The sequence below is a fragment of the Pholis gunnellus genome (genome assembly GCF_910591455.1).
Source record: "Pholis gunnellus genome assembly, chromosome: 2".
Classification (NCBI taxonomy): domain Eukaryota; kingdom Metazoa; phylum Chordata; class Actinopteri; order Perciformes; family Pholidae; genus Pholis; species Pholis gunnellus.
Genome location: NC_136536.1, coordinates 4,833,248 through 4,853,012, shown reverse-complemented (window position 1 = coordinate 4,853,012; position 19,765 = coordinate 4,833,248). Strand labels below are relative to the sequence as shown.

Here is a 19,765-nt window from a genome sequence, read left to right as displayed (position 1 = left end):
CTAGCCAGCCCGACTATGTTCCACGCACAAATTTCACACGATCTCACCTGATGCGTTTTATCCAGCGACTCTTTTTAACAGCCAGGAAGCGAAAGAACGAGTGAGACCCGTAGTTGATGCGAGTGCATCCTGGTACAAAACACACAGGCGTCGTAGCTTCACCGAGAGCCGTCACCTACATGACTATATGCCCCTTTTCACAGCCTCAGGGTAAAAACATGGTGTAATTCATTTATAACAATAGCTATGGCCCTGATCCGTTTAGGTGGGCCAGGGCTGTGGTACTGTGCATGCTGGCTCACTGGAATGACTGACATTTTAAATAGAAAAAAATGTATGATTAATTGAATCAATCACACCTATTTTTACTCTGCTATGACATGTCAACATGGCTGCTGTGAATAGGGCCTTTTGGGTGTGTAGTTTTACTAATTCTGTATTTTCCCAGCCTTATACGTCAACAGTTTTACGACAAAATGTTACTCTCTTGACATGCAAAATTATGTTTTGAATTGATAAACGTCAGGTGTGTAATTCATGGCACATTTCAAACATGATCAAAGAAATATTTGTCTCTACATGTCGACTACCGTACGTATTTTTTAATCGAGATAAGGGCCATGGTGGTCCATCAGACTCAGAAGCATCATCAACGCGCTAAAGAACCAACTCAAACTTTTGACCGTTAAACAAATTTTCCCTCAGCGAGCAGAGTAACGTTTTTCTTCCCAGTTCTATTTACATCGGTGTTTATCGGATGTTGTAGTGTGAATGCAGAAGTGAGAATGGGAGAGAGAGAGAAGGAGAGAGGAAATGATACCAAGACGTTCAGCCTGCGAGGTGCCTAATGATCACAAGAGCAAAACACACACACACACACACACACACACGCACACACAAACACACACCATGTGATCTCTTGATTAGTGCTGTAGTCACACCCTCCCACTCTTTCTGGTTGTTTGATCACAATCTTCCCTCCTACTCCTGGGCTCCAGTCAAACAGAAACTTTCAGAAACATGATGATGACCTTTATTGAAATAAAATGTATAAGATATTTTTTTTTGGCTGACGGAACAAAAATTATTTTCTTCAAGCATAAAAAAGTATATGTGTTTGAGATGACTCAAAAGTCTAAAGAGCGAATAGCTTACAATAGCTATGACTGTTACAAGGCGGATTAAAAGAGAATATGATCTGTGAGGTTATAAGGCATTCATGAAGCTGCAATTATGGCTCTGACACTTTGACACTATCTTTATTTTAAAAGTTACCCAACTGAGGCTCAAGCTGCCTGTCAAAGTACAAACAACATTATGAAATACAGTACTAGAAATATGAGATATAAGATATTTTAAACCATGTTACTGGATGGAACTTTTTCGTATTTTCACTACAACTGTTTTAATCAAAGTACTGTATTTTCCTTAGTGTTTAAACAGAGTGTGAGCACTTTTTCTGACTGATACGCTGCTCAATATTTCTTTGTCTTTGTGCAATTTTTTTCTTTTCTGGTATTGTTACAGTGGTGCTGTCATGTCATCACCAAATGTGGGTTGAGCTTTGAAAGGCTTTGAAAGGCATCACTTGATATTGATTTATGGTCAACATCATGTTATGTTTACCCAGAACTTAAAGCTACTACAAGGAACTCTCATTGTGTGTGAAGTTTGGCGGCCCCTGTGGACGAAGGTGGTAGTGTTTCCGAGCACCAGATTCCCTTTAGAAAACCTCTTGTTTTACCGCAGCAAACTATATAAAAACAGCCATCTTCTCTCTGCTGGTCTCGTTCATTTATTTATTTTCAAGGTTACAATTGCCACAAAAAAAACCCCGAAACACAACAATTATAATAGTAAGAAATAAAAAAGGGCAATTGCTCAATCCAGCAGGGAGGACTGCGATCACAGGCAAACAAACAGTCACACTTAACTGCAGGTCATAGATTTTGACCTGTAGAGAGACCCCAGCCTTGAAAGCTGCTCATGGCCCGGCCTCTCCCGACGCTTCCAGCTCCTGGACCTGAGTCAAATGTTTTGCCCAACGATGACGAAGGTGCGAAAGCACTCGCCCAGGTGTGGCACAAAGCAAATATTTGTCAGCGAGTTAGACAATTGTGATATCAATAATATCACAGAGCAGTTCAGACGAGACCGGATATCATTTAACTCTAATGAACATAAACTAAACTAATAGAAAGGTTTAATTGTTCAAAGAGTAACGCCAAGTCATTTGTGATGGGAACTGAGGCAGTACAGTGAAGAGAGCATATGACTTATTGCTACACACACACACACACACACACACACACACACACACACACACACACACACACACACACACACACACACACACACACACACACACACACACACACACACACACACACACAGGACATTCCCGTACCTCACAGTGGTTTCACAATAAGATGTGTGAGTGGTCTTTTGTGGTTTCACGCTTCAAAGAAAAGCACATGATGCCACTGCACGCAGATCATGACCAAGTGATTAAAGCTAAAAGAGAAGTGACTCCTTATGACTGCGAACGAAATCCTTGATGTGTCAAGATTTGACCAGCTGGTGTTGCGCTTCACTTGCAGCAACATGTCAATGCTTAGTGATTATGTTTAGCTCCCTCACCTACGACACCGTGAGCCTGGCCGGCACACCTTTTATCCCCCCCCCCCCCAACCATCATCCGCGTGGGCTGCGATTGGCCGACAGGCTAAGAGGCTGAGGTGCTGCAGCAAATAGCACGAGCCCGTGGGCTGGCCCATTCTGCAGCTCGAGGGAGGTTAATGAGTGAAGCCGCTGGGCTATCAGCCAAACATGAGCAGCAATGCTAAGGCTCCCACAATGAGCCTGACTGTATTACCACTGAGCTCTGTCTAATTATACACTCCCAGGGAGGGAGAGAGAGAGAGAGAGAGAGAGAGAGAGAGAGAGAGAGAGAGAGAGAGAGAGAGAGAGAGAGAGAGAGAGAGAGAGAGAGAGAGGAAGGGAGGGAGCATATTAGGTAGGGGAAAGGAAAAAAGTTATCAAGTGTCACCGTGTGTCAGAGAGACTTACTCAGAGGGATGAGTGTAGATTGAAGTTGTAAGGGGTGAGATAGAAGGTGTGTGTGTGTGTCAGTTAGAGCGACGGCAAGAGAGGAGGAGGGAGGGAGGGGGTTGGAGAGATCATGCGAGCTGGGGAGAGAGAAAGAGAGCGCACTCGCGGGGAGATAGAGGGAGAGAGAGAGAGAGAGCAAAGAGGCGTTTAGAGAGTGAGAAGGAGGAGAGGCAGGAATAGGATGAAGGAAGGGGAGGCTGAGCAGTAGAGAGGAAGAAGAGGCTTGCAGACTCAAAACTGGATATTCCTACGTGCCTGCTGCTTACTGGTCCAATGAGTAAACTCTCTGCTACGCGAAGGCACCCGGCGAGGTATGTGACCACACCGCTTCCTCCTCTGAGTGTGTGTGTGTGTGTGTGTGTGTGGGAGAGAGGGAGCGCAGGTGTGTTAGCAACTTTGAATGAAGGGATAAACACACTGAGCTGTGTGCGTTTAAATGCTCTGAGGAAACAGGTTCAGGGGTGTCTGTCATCAGGTCATCTCGAGAGTGAGCTGGGTTAATTACAGGGAGAGAAAATGTGCCTGACATGTGTGTGTGTCTGTGTGCGTGTGTGTGTGTGTGAATGAGCGTATACCCTCATGTAAATCGGCACCTGTGTGTGGGAGTGTTTGTGCGCGTGGAAGGGCATAACAGAGAGAGTGTGAACAAGAGGGAGAGTGTGACAGATCCACAGTCAAGGAGTGTGTGAGGAAGACGAAGACAGACAGAGAGAAAGAAAGAGAGAGAGAGAGAGAGAGAGAGAGAGAGAGAGAGAGAGAGAGAGAGAGAGAGAGAGAGAGAGAGAGAGGTGGAGGTTCATCACTCAGCATGACGGCAGATCAGGACTTTCAGAATTAGAGCAGTGGGCTTAAATAGCCCTGGTCCAGAGATAGCCAGGGGCCCTGGAGGAGCCCGCTTAAACTGGGAGGAACAGATATGAGATTGGTGAGGGTGGGGTTAGTCGAGCAGCGGGGGGGGGGGGGCGGGGGGGAATTTGGAAAGAGGTGGGAAATGAGGAAGGAGGAGAGAGAACATAGGAGGTGCAGATGTTGTCTCGTGCAATCAAAATAGAGGATGCGCAGGTGTGCATCAGGCATCTGTAATATCTACTGTAACTTCTTATTCAACCAGTGTACAAAGATACATGAGAGGAGATGTACTTTTAATTTGTAATCACAACTTCACACCACATGGTCAACGCACGAATTTGTCTTGTTTTTCCTGCATCGCTTGTGGTTCTATTACCGACTCCACTCGAAGCCCTCCTCATTTTTCTCGCCATTCTCGCAGGAGAAACACTACGCCGGTGTGCACGATTATGATTTCTGTATGTCTATTTCTGCTACAGCAGCCGCTGTCCTTCTGCTGCAGTGATACCCCCATATGCTGCATATAGGAACACTTCACAGGTTCAGAGAGTTCCCAGCTATAGACGTCTTTCAAGCGAGATGCACAACATTTGTCCCCGCTGACTTAATTCACTTATCGCAATTACGACGACGAGCCTCGGCAGTGTACAGGAAGTCCTGTGTCACTTAGAGAGATTGCTTCAAGAAATGCTCCTTTTGAGTGCACAATTGCAAAGTGTGACTCATATGCAAAGGAGCAATTTCTACCCGATTTGGAGCAAAACACTCTGTGGTGTAACAGTGAGAATTTGTGCCAAGGTGGGGCTCCGCTGTAGTCAGGTGGCTTCAAAACCCAGATCTTGAATAGAGCTTAATATGTGTACTGTGGTAACTTACTTATATAAAACTGAAGCTTTATGACCCTGGTATTGTAACAGAGAAGTGCCCTCATGAATGGTGAGGATAAAGAAAATACTGAATGTGGGTATTTTTCTGTGTCTCGTGGGAAACAGAAATACAACTCGTCTCTGTGGGCTGAATGGGAAAATACAGCATGTTCTCCCATCCCATGTTTCTTAGAGTACTGTCACCCTGAAGAGCAGAACAGGCTTGTGGGAGAAGGTTGAGTGGCTGCTGGCCCTTTAAGAGGTCTATTTTTACAGGGGCACACTCATGCATGGAGCGAGGCGCAAAGAGAAGGCAGTGGCACACGGAGACTATCTGCTCTGCCTCACTTCTGTGACTCCACACAACACACCCTGTACGACCACAACCTTGTGACGATGTGACCCGAAACGTATATCACGGGGGTCATTTGTTTCATTTTTTTTGCGTCGACGGTATTATTTCATATCACGGTATTACGAAATTAAAAAGAGATACAAAACATGAATCTCTTTACACTCTTTTCTTAGCAATGGAAGGAAATAACAGATGTGTTTATTTGGTCTAAATAACAATACAAAATGAGGTTAAGTCCTACATATGTTTTGGGAGGAGAAGCCTGCCCCATAATATAAATGTGATATGATTCATTCAGATTTAAAAGCAAAAGCTGTGCTGTTGTTTTGTGTTGTGAGTGTATTGCTGAGCCATAAATAATATTAAGGGGGTGAAAAGAAGGGTTTTTGTACACATATTTACTGTTGTTTTATTATTATTCTTGTCCCTTATTTCACCACAGCCAAAATGGGAATATTACATAAAAAAGAATTTACATCTCTAAAGCAACTGAAAGCTGACATCATCTTTTACATGTAGACAGAGTTTGCAGAGTAGACGCTGTTGGGACAAGTACTGTACAAAAGACACATGGGCCACATGGGTTCATCTAGAGATTCAGCAAAAGATAAAGCGAGCAAATAAGCAAAATGAAAAGCAGGAGAGTCCGTGACACGGAAACGGAGGTTGCCTGTACGTAACCATAGACAGTATAACCTGCGCAGAGGTGACGTAGTTCATCAGGTGTCGTGTCTCCCTCTGGTGTGTTTGCCAAACCAAAATGTGTGTTTACGACGGTGATGACGGTGTTGCAAAATCAACGTGAACCTTGTGATGAAACCGGTATACCGCCTACTCCTACTTGTGCCTGAGAGAGATCCACAAAACTTGTTCAGCCCATAGAGGAGCCTGTTTTTTTAAATTATAATTTTTTTCAACGCAAGCTCAAACAAGAAAATCATTAAATCTGGAAGTTACAAGGTTTGCGCCCGACAAGGAGAATCAGCCCCTTTAAAGTGAATCTCTCTGAAGTCTAAAAGTGATAATGAGTGGGAGCTCGCAATAAAGACACCCTTATGCACACTGTGCACAAATGTGCCAACATTCCCACATACTTGTTTTGATATGCAGATAGCTATGAAAGAAATCTGAAAACATTCATGCCCCCATCTTACAAACACATAATACACTTAGTTTACTTACACCCACACACTCCTCGAAAGACACCAAAAAAAAAAAGAAAAAGCACATTTCAGAACATTTTCACACAAACACACATCCTTGCACTTAGAGGTGCACATAGTGCTGTACACACCCACGTAACAAAAAAATAAAAAAATAACTTATACATCCTCAATATCTGGACCTAAAATAATCTTCTCCTTATGCAATCTGCATGTTATATAATGCATGGTCTGTCATTATCGCAGTGCTCCTTTACGCCCTGCTGTGCCTCTCCACCTACAGCACCACACAGACAGGCACGCACACACACACACACACACACACACACACACACACACACACACACACACACACACACACTGCACCTTGTGTCGACAGTCATATACTCTAGCACTCTCACCCACGTTGAGTGTGTGCTCTCAAAAAGCCAGCCAGTTGAGTGAAAGGGAAAGACAGAGAGTGGGTGGGTGGGGGTGGGGGGGGGGGGGACTGAAAGTGAAAGACAGAGAGGGAAAACTTCGAGAGTGAAGGGTACATTCACGCAGAGACTACACATTTGCATGATCACGTGGATCTGTCCATTTGTTTTTAGGGCCGTATGATTTACGTTCGCTCTGACACACATTTCCCGTCTTCCACCCCGTTTGAGGCTTCATGACCCCGTGTAACCTTACTTCTGTATTCATATTCTTTATCACCCGCTTCCTATTCTCGCTCGCCGGGGTCATTGCAGGATGCATGATGTACAATCACTCTCACTATCACACAAAGTCACACCTGCAGTAAGGGCAAACCAACAGGTAACACGTCTTGCGTGTCATCCTCTTGTACGACGGAGAGGGAGTCAAGTTTGGCAACATTTCTGGAAATTGTGCCGCCCTAACACAAGCTCGTATTGTACTTCATTTAATTGATATGAAAAGTGCAGCTCACATCGTTTTTCCAAGTCTCTAGTTTCAAGTCTTCAATACAGCATGATGTTCATTTAGTAAATGATGGTCCATTTAGAGTCAAACAGACCATAAAGCAGGGGATGTTTTAGGGCGGGGCTGCCTTGTGATTGACAGGTCGGTGCCAGAGCCGTATACGGCGTCTCTACGTCACTCCTCCGTAGTCTAAATATGGTCAATTCTGTTCACTGGTTGCAAAAAAAACACGATGGCGTCGGCCAAAAAACTCGAGGCTTAAAAACGGCAGTCCACAAACGGGTGACATCGAGACGTCTACGTCTGCTTCTTATAGTCAGTCTAATTGTTTTGGCACAAATCTCTTTGAAGATACTTGCTCATGAGTCAAGAAGGAACCTCCATGCCAACTTGTTCCCAGATCAGCACTCTCACCGTTGAAGGGTATGAGAATTGGCTCGGGAGCTCAGCCGAGGAGCCAGGAGTGTGATGAATAATCCCAAACAGGGGCAGGTGTTTGAATACAGTTGACACCGCGCCAGACTACTTTAAGGTGACAGACACACCTATCAGTGGGGGGTGTCCCATGAGAGGGAGGTGGGATTGCATATGATGCATTTACGTTCAGACGCACATACAGTGTGAAGTACTTTGTGAAGATATGTGTACGCTGTGTGTGTTTGTGTGTGTGTGCATAGTGCAATCTGTCAGTTATCAAAGTTTTTGTCTTTCACACGGACCGTTTTCTTTGGCCCCGACCTGCCAACCCTTGCGTATGATCAGGCAGTGTGTTCTCCTCCTCCTCCACACTTCATCAACAATAGGGGTCAACGACCTTTCAACCCCGCCACCCACTACTTAACACCCACAGTTTGTTTTTTTTCAGCCTCTCTCCGCCTGCCGGAGCCCAGTGGATCAGTAGATCTGCTCCCTCGTACAGACAGACCCAGCGTGCACAAACGCAACAAATTGCACCGTATCGGTTTTGGCATCGCTGTACAGAAAGTGTAACATCTGAGACATCCTGTAGCCTATTGCATCAATAGTGTCCTGAAAGCCTGTCCCGAAGTCGCGTATTACCTTCCCTGCCCTTGCTTCTCTATTCATTTTTTTTTTTTTTAAATCCTTCGCAACATAAAAATCACTCAGCAAAACATCTTCCTCTAATTTAATTCAACTCTTTTCTTTTCTGTAGGTATTAGCAGAGATTAATAAATAGCTGCGTGACAAAGGTTCCCTCTCAAGTGGGACTCTCCCTATTTTCATTTTAAAAACAAGCATTAAGCCCACTCAATCCTATTTCAATATCATTTGCAGCACCCTCTGCAACAAACAGCACACGCCGCGCGTTGAGTAAACAAGCGTGTGGCTGGCCAGCGGATCTGATGTGGGAGGGGTTGTAGAGCGATAGCAATAATGGCAGTGTATAGCAATGTTGCCTTGAATGTTCGGCAGTGCTAAATGTAATCCAGACAGCATCTGTGAAGCCAGTCTAGACAGTCTCGCTGCAAATGAATGGCACTTGAGCTTCAGAGGAGGGACCCGGCCATGCTCTCTCAGTGGAGAAGTCATCACCGTGTATGAATGCAGCTCGCTGACATTTTGCTGCTAAACTAGAGAACTAACAGAAAACCCAGTTTGACTGTCGGTCGCCATGGGGACAGTGCCAAAAACAACAAATCTTTGAAATGAAAAGTAATCCCCCCCCTCCTCTTTTCTTTCACTCACACACACACACAAACACACTTGTTCTCTTTCTTTTCGAGCTGTTTCCACCCCCATCAGACTGTCTCACACTCTCTCTCTCTCTCTCTCTCTCTCTCTCTCTCTCCCCTCTCACCCCCCAATTGTAAGCCACTGATCTCATAGCGTGAGAGTACTACTCGCATCAAGCGCGAGGAGTTTGTCCTAATCGTGTCACAGACTAGCGAGAGGGACTGTCACCTGTGAGACGGGCATGTTGAAAAGCAGGGGAAACTAGTTCGGACAAAAAACGAGTGAGCTGCAAGGTTGGAAACACAAAAGCATGACTGTGCATCAGCAGAACGTGACATCACTACAGTTGCGTAAGAATTGCCGTCGCTTAACCAATAGTGGCACACTTGTTTGTGATGTTTGTGTCATGTTTAGTTTTTTTTTAACTTTGCGATGCTTACGATACCTACAAAATGAAACCCAAGTCATCTCTTTGTGGTTGAAAATGTAGCTGGTGCAAATGCCGCAGAAGAGATTGAGGCAGTGGAAAAGTGCAAAAATGAAACTCCTCATGACACCTAAATGTCAATGAATGACAAACAACAAGTTAATGTCACCCACAAGGTTTGCAGAATACCTATTAATGTTTCCACTTGCTCCCTGCTGACCTCTGCGTGCACACTCGCATGCGCCGCGCAGAAGACGAGAGACTCTGCAGCAGTCTGGTCAGAGGAAGAGGAGGATCTTTTTTTTTCTTTGCTTCTGCTGACTGGCTGACCTGCATGTAATTAGTCAAGTCATATTTTTAACTGATATTGCGTAAAAGCCAGCTTAAGGAGCCATAGCTGCCCTATTTATACCCAAGGGGCTAATGGCCTGTACCACTTCACAGGGGGATTTCCTCCCAGAACTATACTAAGCCTTCCTTAGGCCGTACCAGTTGGGATTCACGGGGATTAACCCGGCAATACATTACAGCCGTCATCCTCTCGTCTGCATCACTCACGCTGTACTGCTCTCCTCCAATCAGCTCTGTTCTTGCAATGTTTAGCATCCTCTGTTGACAACAAGAAGGCGGTGTATTCTGTATCATTTTTTTTGCTGCACCGATGGCACACGACTGTTGATCTCATATCCTTCATCAAAAGGCAAAACGTGTGCTAGTCTTTTCATGACTGAGCACATATCCAGAAAGAGTCACTCTTAAATTGGATCTTTGCGTGCCGGGCTGCTGGCTCATCCTGTCGTAGAATGGGCCAGTGCCCTGAAGGCTGACCTGGCCTTTTGCCCAATAAGCTATTGCCCGTATCACCCTGTCCCTTTATCAGCTTAGCCCTGCTCCTTGTGGAGTAAGCCACCACACACGGCTAGTAGTACTCCCCTCCTCCCCTCACCACTCCAACTATCTATCTATCTGTGTCCTCTACCAACCCTACCCCCCTTCCTCTCCCCTCTCTTCAGATCCGTTACATTCAGCAACAAATTTCTGCTGCATCAGACGTCCATCATAGATCCCCCGCTCAGCCTGAAACGTGATCAGACACCCCATACGAGGCTACGCACTAGGGAAAAAAAGAACAAAAGAAAAAGAAGAGGCAAAATGTTGTTTTAATTGCAAAAGAAAAGGAGCAGAAGCTAAGACCGTTAAACGTTTCCCGTGTTCAATAAAAATCTGCTGAGGAGACGATGTCAAATCTAAGCTGTAGGAGACTACTTTGACCCCTTTTGCTACTTGACACTTCGGTTTGCTGGGTGACTCATCTGACCTTTCTTGTCTAGGCCCGACCCTGTACGTGTGTGTGTGTGTGTGTGTGTTTGTGTAAGCCAGAGAGAGAGAGAGAGAGAGAGAGAGGAAAAGTCTCAGTGGTGCACATAAATGATTGACAGCACAGTGGGACTCCACTGTGTATTTGCTGGTGTTGATTTTTTAGCTGGTGTTGATCTGTGTGTGTGTTCAATATGCTGAATATCAAAGTGTGCATGCATAAGTGGAGCACAACAGTCATTTCTTTATCTCTTTATAGTAGTAAACGAACTTTGATGAACCCGGTCTTTGCTCTATTTGCTCCTCTTTCACTATGACTGGACTATTATGTCGACATTTATATCGAACACTGATATGATTTATGCAGAACTATTTATTTATAAATATATTTATTTAGTTATTAGCACGAAAGGCTGATTAGTTTATTTTCTTTACTACATTTTATTATTTCCTATTTCAGTACCTTTATATGTTTTAATATACAAAGTATGATTTCTCACCAACTTGCAACCATGACTTTTAATATATTGGTTATAAAATGTTTTATTTGTTGTCTTGTGTGATCGTTTGTTGGACACTTTAATTTGAAAATCCAACTCTGTCACCTTCAGAGTAAATAATGGGTTTAAAATACTTTTTTTATAGTGGCAGCTTTATTCTTAAATAATGCCAACTTTCAAATTAGTTAAGGTTTTTAAATCTTAAACAAATTATAATTACAGTAACAGAAACAATTTCCTGTTTGTAAACCAGCTTTTATAAATAAGTAAAAAACATTGAATTCTTGGCCTTTTGTTCCCTTTTATTGCATATAAATGAATGCATTTATGTACAGATTTTCTTTTTCTTGAAATCTTGAAGATTTGTTCCTTCTAATTTATTTGTAGCCCAACAATTAACATTGTTCTTACTTTTGTTAAGACATTAACAATGTGGCCCTTAACTATTGGAAGCAAAATCTCTCAAAACGATTTAATCTAAAATCCAAAACACTCCAAAACTCACACAAAAAAAAAAAAATCAGTATACTCTTTTAATTGTGATACTTGCAATAAACCCACACAAAAACAGCAAATGCCAGAGCAGACAGCGCTTGTGCCCACACAACCTCAGCACACATCATTTTCAAACAGCATTCGCTTCAAATAAAAAAGTAATCTTCTCCTAAATGTCAGAGGAGACTTTCTTGGCAATTGCCACCTCGCCGAGAACGTTTCAGTGTGGCCTTCGAGCTGGTGTGTCTGCACACACTTCCACATCTGATTAGCTTTCCACTCTGTTGAGGTTGAGAAGTTAGAAGGTTAACCTCCAGCTCCAAAACGTTGTTGGATACGAGTCTGCTCTCTGCTCTGTCTTTGCAAGGTTGGGTTATATTGAAATATTCGACCTCGCAATTCACTACCAGTAATGATTTGATTGCTTCATTAAATCCTATTTCTCCCCGTACTGCAATTTACGTTTTCTTTCCTTTATTACATTTCTGCAGCAATAATTAACATAAGTGCGTCTGAACTGATGTTTGGCCTTGTTTCTTTGCCGACGGGGTAATAGAGTTGCATTTTCAACCTTGTGCCCGTTTATTATTTTGTAGCTTTCTATACTGACAGGCTTCTGATTCCTTGCCGTGAATGAGCTACGCTGTCACCAATTCAGCCCTAATAAGCCATACGAGCCATACCGACGCACTTCACTCGCACCGACTGAATCACTGAGGCAAATCATTCAGAGCACTCCTGCGGCGCTCCTGTTAGCGTATGAGCCTGTGTGAATGTGTGTGTGTGTGTGTGTGTGTTTCTGTGTGTGTGTGTGTGTGTGTGAATATGAAGTGAAATCAAATTTATTCATAAAAGCTCTTTTAACAACAGGTTCGTCACAAAGTGCTTTGATGAGAACAAAGGACACAAATTCAGACGAAAACTACAGATAAACAAAAAGAAGTATTGTGTGTATATGTATGCGTGTGTGTGTGTGTGTGTGTGTGTGTGTGTGTGTGTGTGTGTGCGCTTGATGGATGTGAGGTTTGGTTTTGAGTCAGAGGCAGCCGAAGTCTGAGAGTGTGTGTAGGATGATGAGCCTCCTACCACGTCCCTCCCTGTCTCTCAACAACGGTCTCTCTGCCTCCCCCCAATCCCTCCCTCTCTTTTATGAGCCAACATGTCTTCACAAATATAGATTAACGATTTCATGATTGATTGAATTGATTTGTTAATTACTTTTTCATGTTAAATAAAAAGAGTTTAACTGGTGAAACTTCAGTGGAAAGCATACCTTTCAGACAGTACAAAGGGGGCATGTAGTTAACATATACCACCCAGTATATAATCTGTATGTGCTGTATCCTCGACTGTTTGTATGTGTACGTTTGTGTGAGAATGTGTGTGTGTGTGTACATGTTTGTATCCCTCACAGTGATTAAAGCAAGTGGGCGGCAGCAGCAACTGGTCTGCCTGTGTGGCTCTGCATAGCAGACATGTTTCTCACTGCTAGATATTACTCATTTCCTCAGCCCTTTGCACACACACACACAGTCGCATACACACACACTTGACACGCACACAGTCACATACACAACAGAGAGAGAGCGACGGATAGCAGGCTCTCAGTTTGTTGGGCTCGCTGGTGTTATTTCATGCATGCAGAGATCAGAGGCAGCGTGTAGCTGGAGGCTGCAGATATCTGCGGGTGTTGGAACTTGTGGCAGTGGTGCTGAGGAGCAGCGTAGCGCAGTGAGGAGCTGAGGAGTGGGTTGACCCTCTGGGAGGACTGGAATATGAATGACTGCCAAGACTGGGACGTCTGCTCAGCCCGCACTCAGGTCAGTCTCGCATCCCATCCCAGCAAGTGCTGTAGAAACTCCCATCAACCTGCTCCCACATTCTCTAACTGCTCTTTTCGGATTAAAAGAGCGGTAATTTGCTGCTTTTCTTTCGCAGGCAGCAACTCTACACTATCAGCTGATGTTATTGTTTGATAGCGAAAATAGGAAAAAAAATAGCAATATTCTGTAGTTCCGCTTTTGTGAGGTTTGCAGTCATGAGTAAATAGTGCATTTGACAGTTCCTGAGAAATGCAACTAGAGAAAAGGCGGGATGAGGTGGAGCGGTGTCAAAATTGGCAATGCCTTGAGAGAAAGTTGAAGAATGTGAGCATTTCACTTTGTAATATAAAACAAACTGTTCCTTTTATTCTAAAAGCTAATTGAAGCTTAAAAAAATGTAAGTAACTTAAAGAGATGTATTGCATTTATATTATAATTGTATTACATGGCAATGTACAATGTAAGTATGCCTGATATGTGTATGGTTTTATATATTTAAATGCACTATAGCTCCAGCTAAACTCCAGCTCTGCGTGCATGTTTGCAAAGTGTAGGAGTGTTCTGTTCGAAGACACTTCTCTGCAAACTCCTCCACATGCACAATTATGTTCTTTGTTTTCTTCCACTTTTTTTGGCGAGTTTATATTCGGTCTTTTTTGACAGGCTTCTTCATAAGGGCTGTCGAAACTAGGCTGTCGGAGTCATTTGAGGACGAATACTGAAACTAGATTGTTGTTGTAAGAAATCTGGATTCTAGTTCTTGTGCAGTCAGAGAAGAGTTGTGATGAGACCTTTTGATTACGCTGTGGAACTTGAAAAAAACATTTGAATATAGCTATTACATGTATGATTGTTTTAAGTATTGTTACTGACTCTCTTTTTCTCAATTGGCAAAATTGAATTTCGATAATTAATTTATAGTTTTTTATAGTTCTTTATTTAGTTTTCTATAAACGTTTGGATGTGATACTCTTACGATCTTAACTGTCACATTTAATAGATTGATAAAAATCATCATAATTAAATGATGAAAAGCTGATTATTCTCGAAAGAAAATGATGGAAACAATATGTACGGGTTACGCGAGGAAGGATTTCCGACTGTTGAAGCCGTCTGTGGGCATTTTTTTCTCGAGAGTAGCAATTTGTCATGAACCCCAGAGGTCAATGGTTGTTTTCAGCCCACATAAGGCCGTGTTGTCTTTAAGCCAAGCCGAAAAAAAGATATCAATTAAAATTGGACTTGACGTGGGTTTTACATCATAACAGCAACATGTTTTTTTTGTCCATCACAAGCGTTTCCCACGTTCTACTCCATCACACTATCATGCGAGTGTCTGGGACAATTAATTCCCCTCCTCTCACCACCCAGTTTGCAGTTTTTCCACTCAGATGCACAAACAGCTTGCTCCACTCCAACACTTATTCTGTTTTTGGACCAAGTCACTTGATGAGCAACAGTTTACCCGCCTCTCCATGGAGTATCCCCATCTAACCTCTCTAACAGAGTGGCTGTGTGTGTGTGGTGCGTGTGTGTGTGTGTGTGTGTGTGTGTGTGTGGACACAGTTGCCATGGAGACAGTGTGGCGGATGGTGAGACGGCAGGGAGTTGGTAGGCTGTTGAGACAGACTTGCGGGTGAGTGCGGGGCTGAGTGGCAGCATGGTGCTGTGGTGTTGTGGCGGTGGCGGGAGCAGCGACGGTGGTGGTGGTGGTGGTGGTGGTGGTGATGGTGGTGGTGGTGGAGGAGGGAAGGAACAGCTGGGCTGGCGGCGCGGCAGCCATCACTTCAAAAGAGCTCATTTAAAACGTTTGGAGAAGAATAAGTAGAGCTCCCCCGCACTTCTCACTGAATGAAACAAGACTGCAAAATCCCTGACACATTTGAGGACTCGAACACAAACACACACACACACGGAGACCTAAACAAATAAACACATTCACACACTTCTCGCGGGAAAAAAAAATAATAATAAAAGAAGAAAATTACACATGCATGCACACACACAGAGACAATCACACACATTTCCACACACCCCTGCTGTGACACATAATTAATATGCAAAGACACATATCCTGTATCCACAACAACTGGTGGTAATATCAACAGTGTCTCTGTCAGCTTTTGGGTGGGCGGTGACCAGCTTTGCCTTTCACTGGGGGAGTAAGTACAGCCGCCTGAGGGAGCATTTGTGTGTCTGCTGCTGTCCGTGTGCGTGTCTGAAAGAGAAGGGGTGGGGGCTGCTAGTAGTAAGCTCGTATAGAATACAGAGAACACCCGGGGGTGTCGTGGGGGTGGTTCATGAAAGTGGTACAAAAACATATCTACATATTCCAATCATCCCCTGAGAGTCAGAGATGAAAACTCCCCTGCTGTGAGCAATCTATGTGTGTGTGTGTGTGTGTGTGCGTCTATGCTTTTACACACACACACTCACACATACTGCACTGCCTCTGAACTTCATTGGCTGCAATATATATTTTTAGTCCATATGTGGGAGTAATGTGTCTGAATGAAACGAGTAAGTCAGGTAGTTTCAGTCCCACCGCAGTGCACAAAAGGTAATGACTACTTAGTGGCAGCTATCAGAAAGCGTTTCTAACCTTTCTAAAGTAGTTTATATGAGGGAGTCACTGGCTGATTTCTCGCCATCTGTTTGATGCTGAATGTTTTATTGCATGTCTGACCAGATTGACGGTCTTAACTACAGCTGATGCCAGGACCTGACAGACTGTCCTTTTTTCTATGTTCATACTTAATCTCTCTTTCTTCTGTCCCCGTCCTCTGCCTCCTTTTTTTTTTTTTTTACCTCCCCCCCATCTCGGTTCCTGTCCTCTTTCATCCGTTCTCTAGGTGAGTGGCGCTTCAGTACAACAGACTCAACAGTGATCTGACAGTGATGCTGTGTCGCAGCCTTCCCCTCTGTCTGCGCCCCTCGTTCTCCCGTGAGGCCCATGTGACCTAGCCTACACCCACACACAGGGGGCCCCCCAGTGCCGCTGGAGCCCACCCATGAATCCCAGCCCCGACCGCGGCAAAGAGTGCCTCCCTCCTAAGAAGAGGGAGTCTCGGCAAGGATCGGTAGAGCACCACATCCCTCTGGACGAGTTTAAACCCCCCGTGCCGCTCCGGAGTCGGTCCAGCGGAGGAGGAGGAGGGGAGGGAGGCAGGGAGGCCAGTGACAGGGGCCGAGCTCTGATTAACCCAAACCCCCATCTCCTACACACTCCTCCACCCCTTCCTGCTCCAGCACCAGGCCTCCCCCTGCCCCTACCATGGCACCTGAGCTACTCTCCCTCTGTCTCTCTCCCCCTTTTCCCAGGGCAGGTCGGCGAGAGGAGGGGCTCAGGGTCTCCCGCCTGGAGAGATGATCCTCTCCCCTCACCCCTGCCCCACCACTCCAGGTGGCTTAGAGGGGAAGGGCCCCTCTCCTTGCCGCCTTCCCCATCTTCCTCCTCCGCTTCCTCCTTCAAGACTCCCTTCCCGGCCGATTCTCGAGAGATATGGTCCTATATTAACAGCGGCCGGCGGGACAACAGCTCCGCTCTCTTCTCCCCATCCTACTTGTATAGCCACCACTCTCTCTACCCTCAAGATCCAAGCTTTGTCGAAGCCCGACACAGATACCTGGGCAAGAGGCCCAACGGCCTGGACGGGCCAGGCAGCAGGACTGCCTCGACCTCCAGGCCTCTGCTCACAGGAGACTATGGGAACGACAGCAGCAGAACCAGGCTGGACATCGGTCCACACAGCTCCCATACCAACGGTGGACGGAGACTGCAGGAGGATCTAACGTCCCGTGTCCATACAGGAGGGCCATTTTTGCCAGACTCTCAAGCTCAGGAAGGCCCTGAGCCACATTCCTCACTGCAGGACAGACATTCGCATGGGATAGTTAAGACCAGCTTACTCTCCACCAGTCCCCATCCTCTCGGACCAGTCCCCAGGGCAGGTCGAGGGGGACTGCTGGACCCCCTCGGAGTCACACCAGCTGAAGCCCAGATCTACTACTCCTTGGGATCGGTGTGCCACCCCTGCCCTCAGGTCCAGGCCTACCCGCTCTACAGCCCCTCAGGAACAGCTCTGTACAACCTGCACAGGGAGCCAGGACCCAGGCAGCACAATCTAAGGAACTCGCCACACTCACCCCTGGGTCTACCTAACAGCCATGACAGGTCGCACAGAGACCGGGACAGAGACCAAGAAAGAGAGAGAGAAAAACTCAGAGTTAAAGACAAAGAGAAGCACCTACAATATGACAAAGACCAAGAAAGAGACAGTGAGCGCGAGAGGCGACGGGACAGAGAAAGAGACAGAGGGAGGGAGCTATCTCCTTCTCATCTTCACACCTCACCCCCGGCCCTTCACCCATCTCCCCCCGCGCTCCTACCTCACTTCACCAAGGGTTCTCTGATCGAGTTGGCCAGCGGTCGATTGAAGCGGGTAGAGGAGCTGCGGACCGAGGACTTCCTGAGGAGCGCAGATACCTCCCCAGAGTTCCACCTCAGCACCTGCACCGTGCTACTGATTTCCCCCAGCAGCGCTCAAGGCTTCAGCCACCTGCAGGTCCACCTCACAGACCGCAACACTCAGGTCAGCTTTCTCTCTAGTTACTCGCTCCAGCTTATAACTTGAGAGGCAGATATCTACATTAAAGCATAATCAGACATCATTTAATAATGAATAACTGCATGATGAAGATGAGTGTTAATGCAAATCAGTCACACTTTATGCTGCAGATGTTCTCAGGTGGAATTAATTAACACTTGACACGTGTTTTTTCACACCAAAGTCAGATTGTGGTGATGATAAGTGAAAGTCATGAAAGACCTCTTGGTTGAGTGTGTAACAATGTTGTGGTTTTGTGTAGGAGTTACTGAAGGTCTTGGTGGAGTATCCGTTCTTTGTGAAGGACAAAGGCTGGTCTTCTTGCTGCCCCCAGAGAACCACGCAGCTGTATGGCCTGCCCTGCCACCAGCTCATGGAGGGGGATGTCTGCCTGGCTCTCACCCCCACCCCGACCCAAACCCAAACCCACCGGACACACACGCGTACCGGCTCCAGGGCCCATCGCACGCAACTCTTCCCCTCCAAGGCTGCAGGAGAACCCAGCAGCTCGCACAGGGAGGAGATGCCGCCTCCACCTCCTCCTCCCCCTCTTCCTCACCACCCAGCTCCTACTGCGCCGGCTCCTCCTCGTGCTCCGGCTGTAGAGCCTCCCCCCCCGGAGCAGCCGCGTCCACGCAAACGGCGCTGGTCTGCCCCGGATACCCTTCACTCAACTGGAACTGATGACAGCCTCCTGGATTTACCTCATGGCTCCAAGCTAATGAAGTGGCAGTAGAATCTTGGAAATGCATACGTCTACATGCATACTTACACACACACACACACACACACACATAAGCACATACACACCCTCCTTGTCTCTGTTGCACCCACCAAGACAAACAATGGAGAGACCTCAAGGTAGGGTTGCAGGGAAGGAATTTTTAAAAAAAACAATAGAAAACGCAATTTACGGGTGTCCACACTGCTGCCCAAAATGTTAACCTAGTCCATCCTAGTCTGACCCTAGTTGTATCCTCCTTTCCTTTCCTTTTCCTCTCCTTTCCTTCCCTCAACCTTACTTAGAACAGCCCTGAGAGGAGCAGCAGCTGAAGGATCTCTAGAAGGCTCCTTACTGACACACTGAAGACATTTGGTGAGACAATCAAGCACTTGTCTGTGGTCACTCTGTTTTTGTAATGGTTGTCCCACACACCTACTTACTGACAGTGTTTTCTGCAGGGTATCGATTTTCAATCAGTGTTATGAAAGTAAACGCTATTGAAGAAGTGCAGATATATATGAACAAAAGTTGACATATATATATATATATATATATATATATATATATATATATACGTATACATATATATACATATATATATACATACGTATACATATATATATATATATATATATATGTATATATATATATACATATATATATATATGTATATATATGTATATATATTACATTACAGATGTTATATACAGTAAATATGCTAAACAGATTTAATGCAATCTCTCTGTCAATTTCGCAATGCATTTATTTTTTATTTTTTATTTTCTTGCTTCTGAGCCGATGTCTACATGTCGGCCTAGGCAGGCAAGGTGAATGTATGAGCAACTCTTCGCCTTTTTTTAAATTCTCATCACTGGGAGTCATTTCAAACAATTGATTGTTCGTCAA

At 45.2% G+C, this 19,765-nt stretch overlaps 1 protein-coding gene across 2 annotated transcripts; it reads left to right on the top strand.

Moving 5' to 3' along the window:
• The first annotated feature begins 3,194 nt into the window (after positions 1-3,194).
• LOC306707264 (uncharacterized protein) lies at positions 3,195-19,376 on the top strand. Of its 2 annotated transcripts, none has more exons than XM_079174657.1 (3): positions 3,195-3,422; positions 16,381-18,120; positions 18,398-19,376. In XM_079174657.1, the coding sequence occupies exons 2-3, from the start codon at positions 16,540-16,542 to the stop codon at positions 18,869-18,871; spliced, it is 2,055 nt and encodes a 684-aa protein (XP_079030783.1). In that variant the 5' UTR covers positions 3,195-3,422; positions 16,381-16,539; the 3' UTR covers positions 18,872-19,376. The 2 variants fall into 2 exon arrangements, with proteins under 2 accessions (XP_079030783.1, XP_079030784.1); XM_079174658.1 differs by lacking the exon at positions 3,195-3,422 and adding an exon at positions 13,475-13,525.
• Positions 19,377-19,765: the final 389 nt, after the last annotated feature.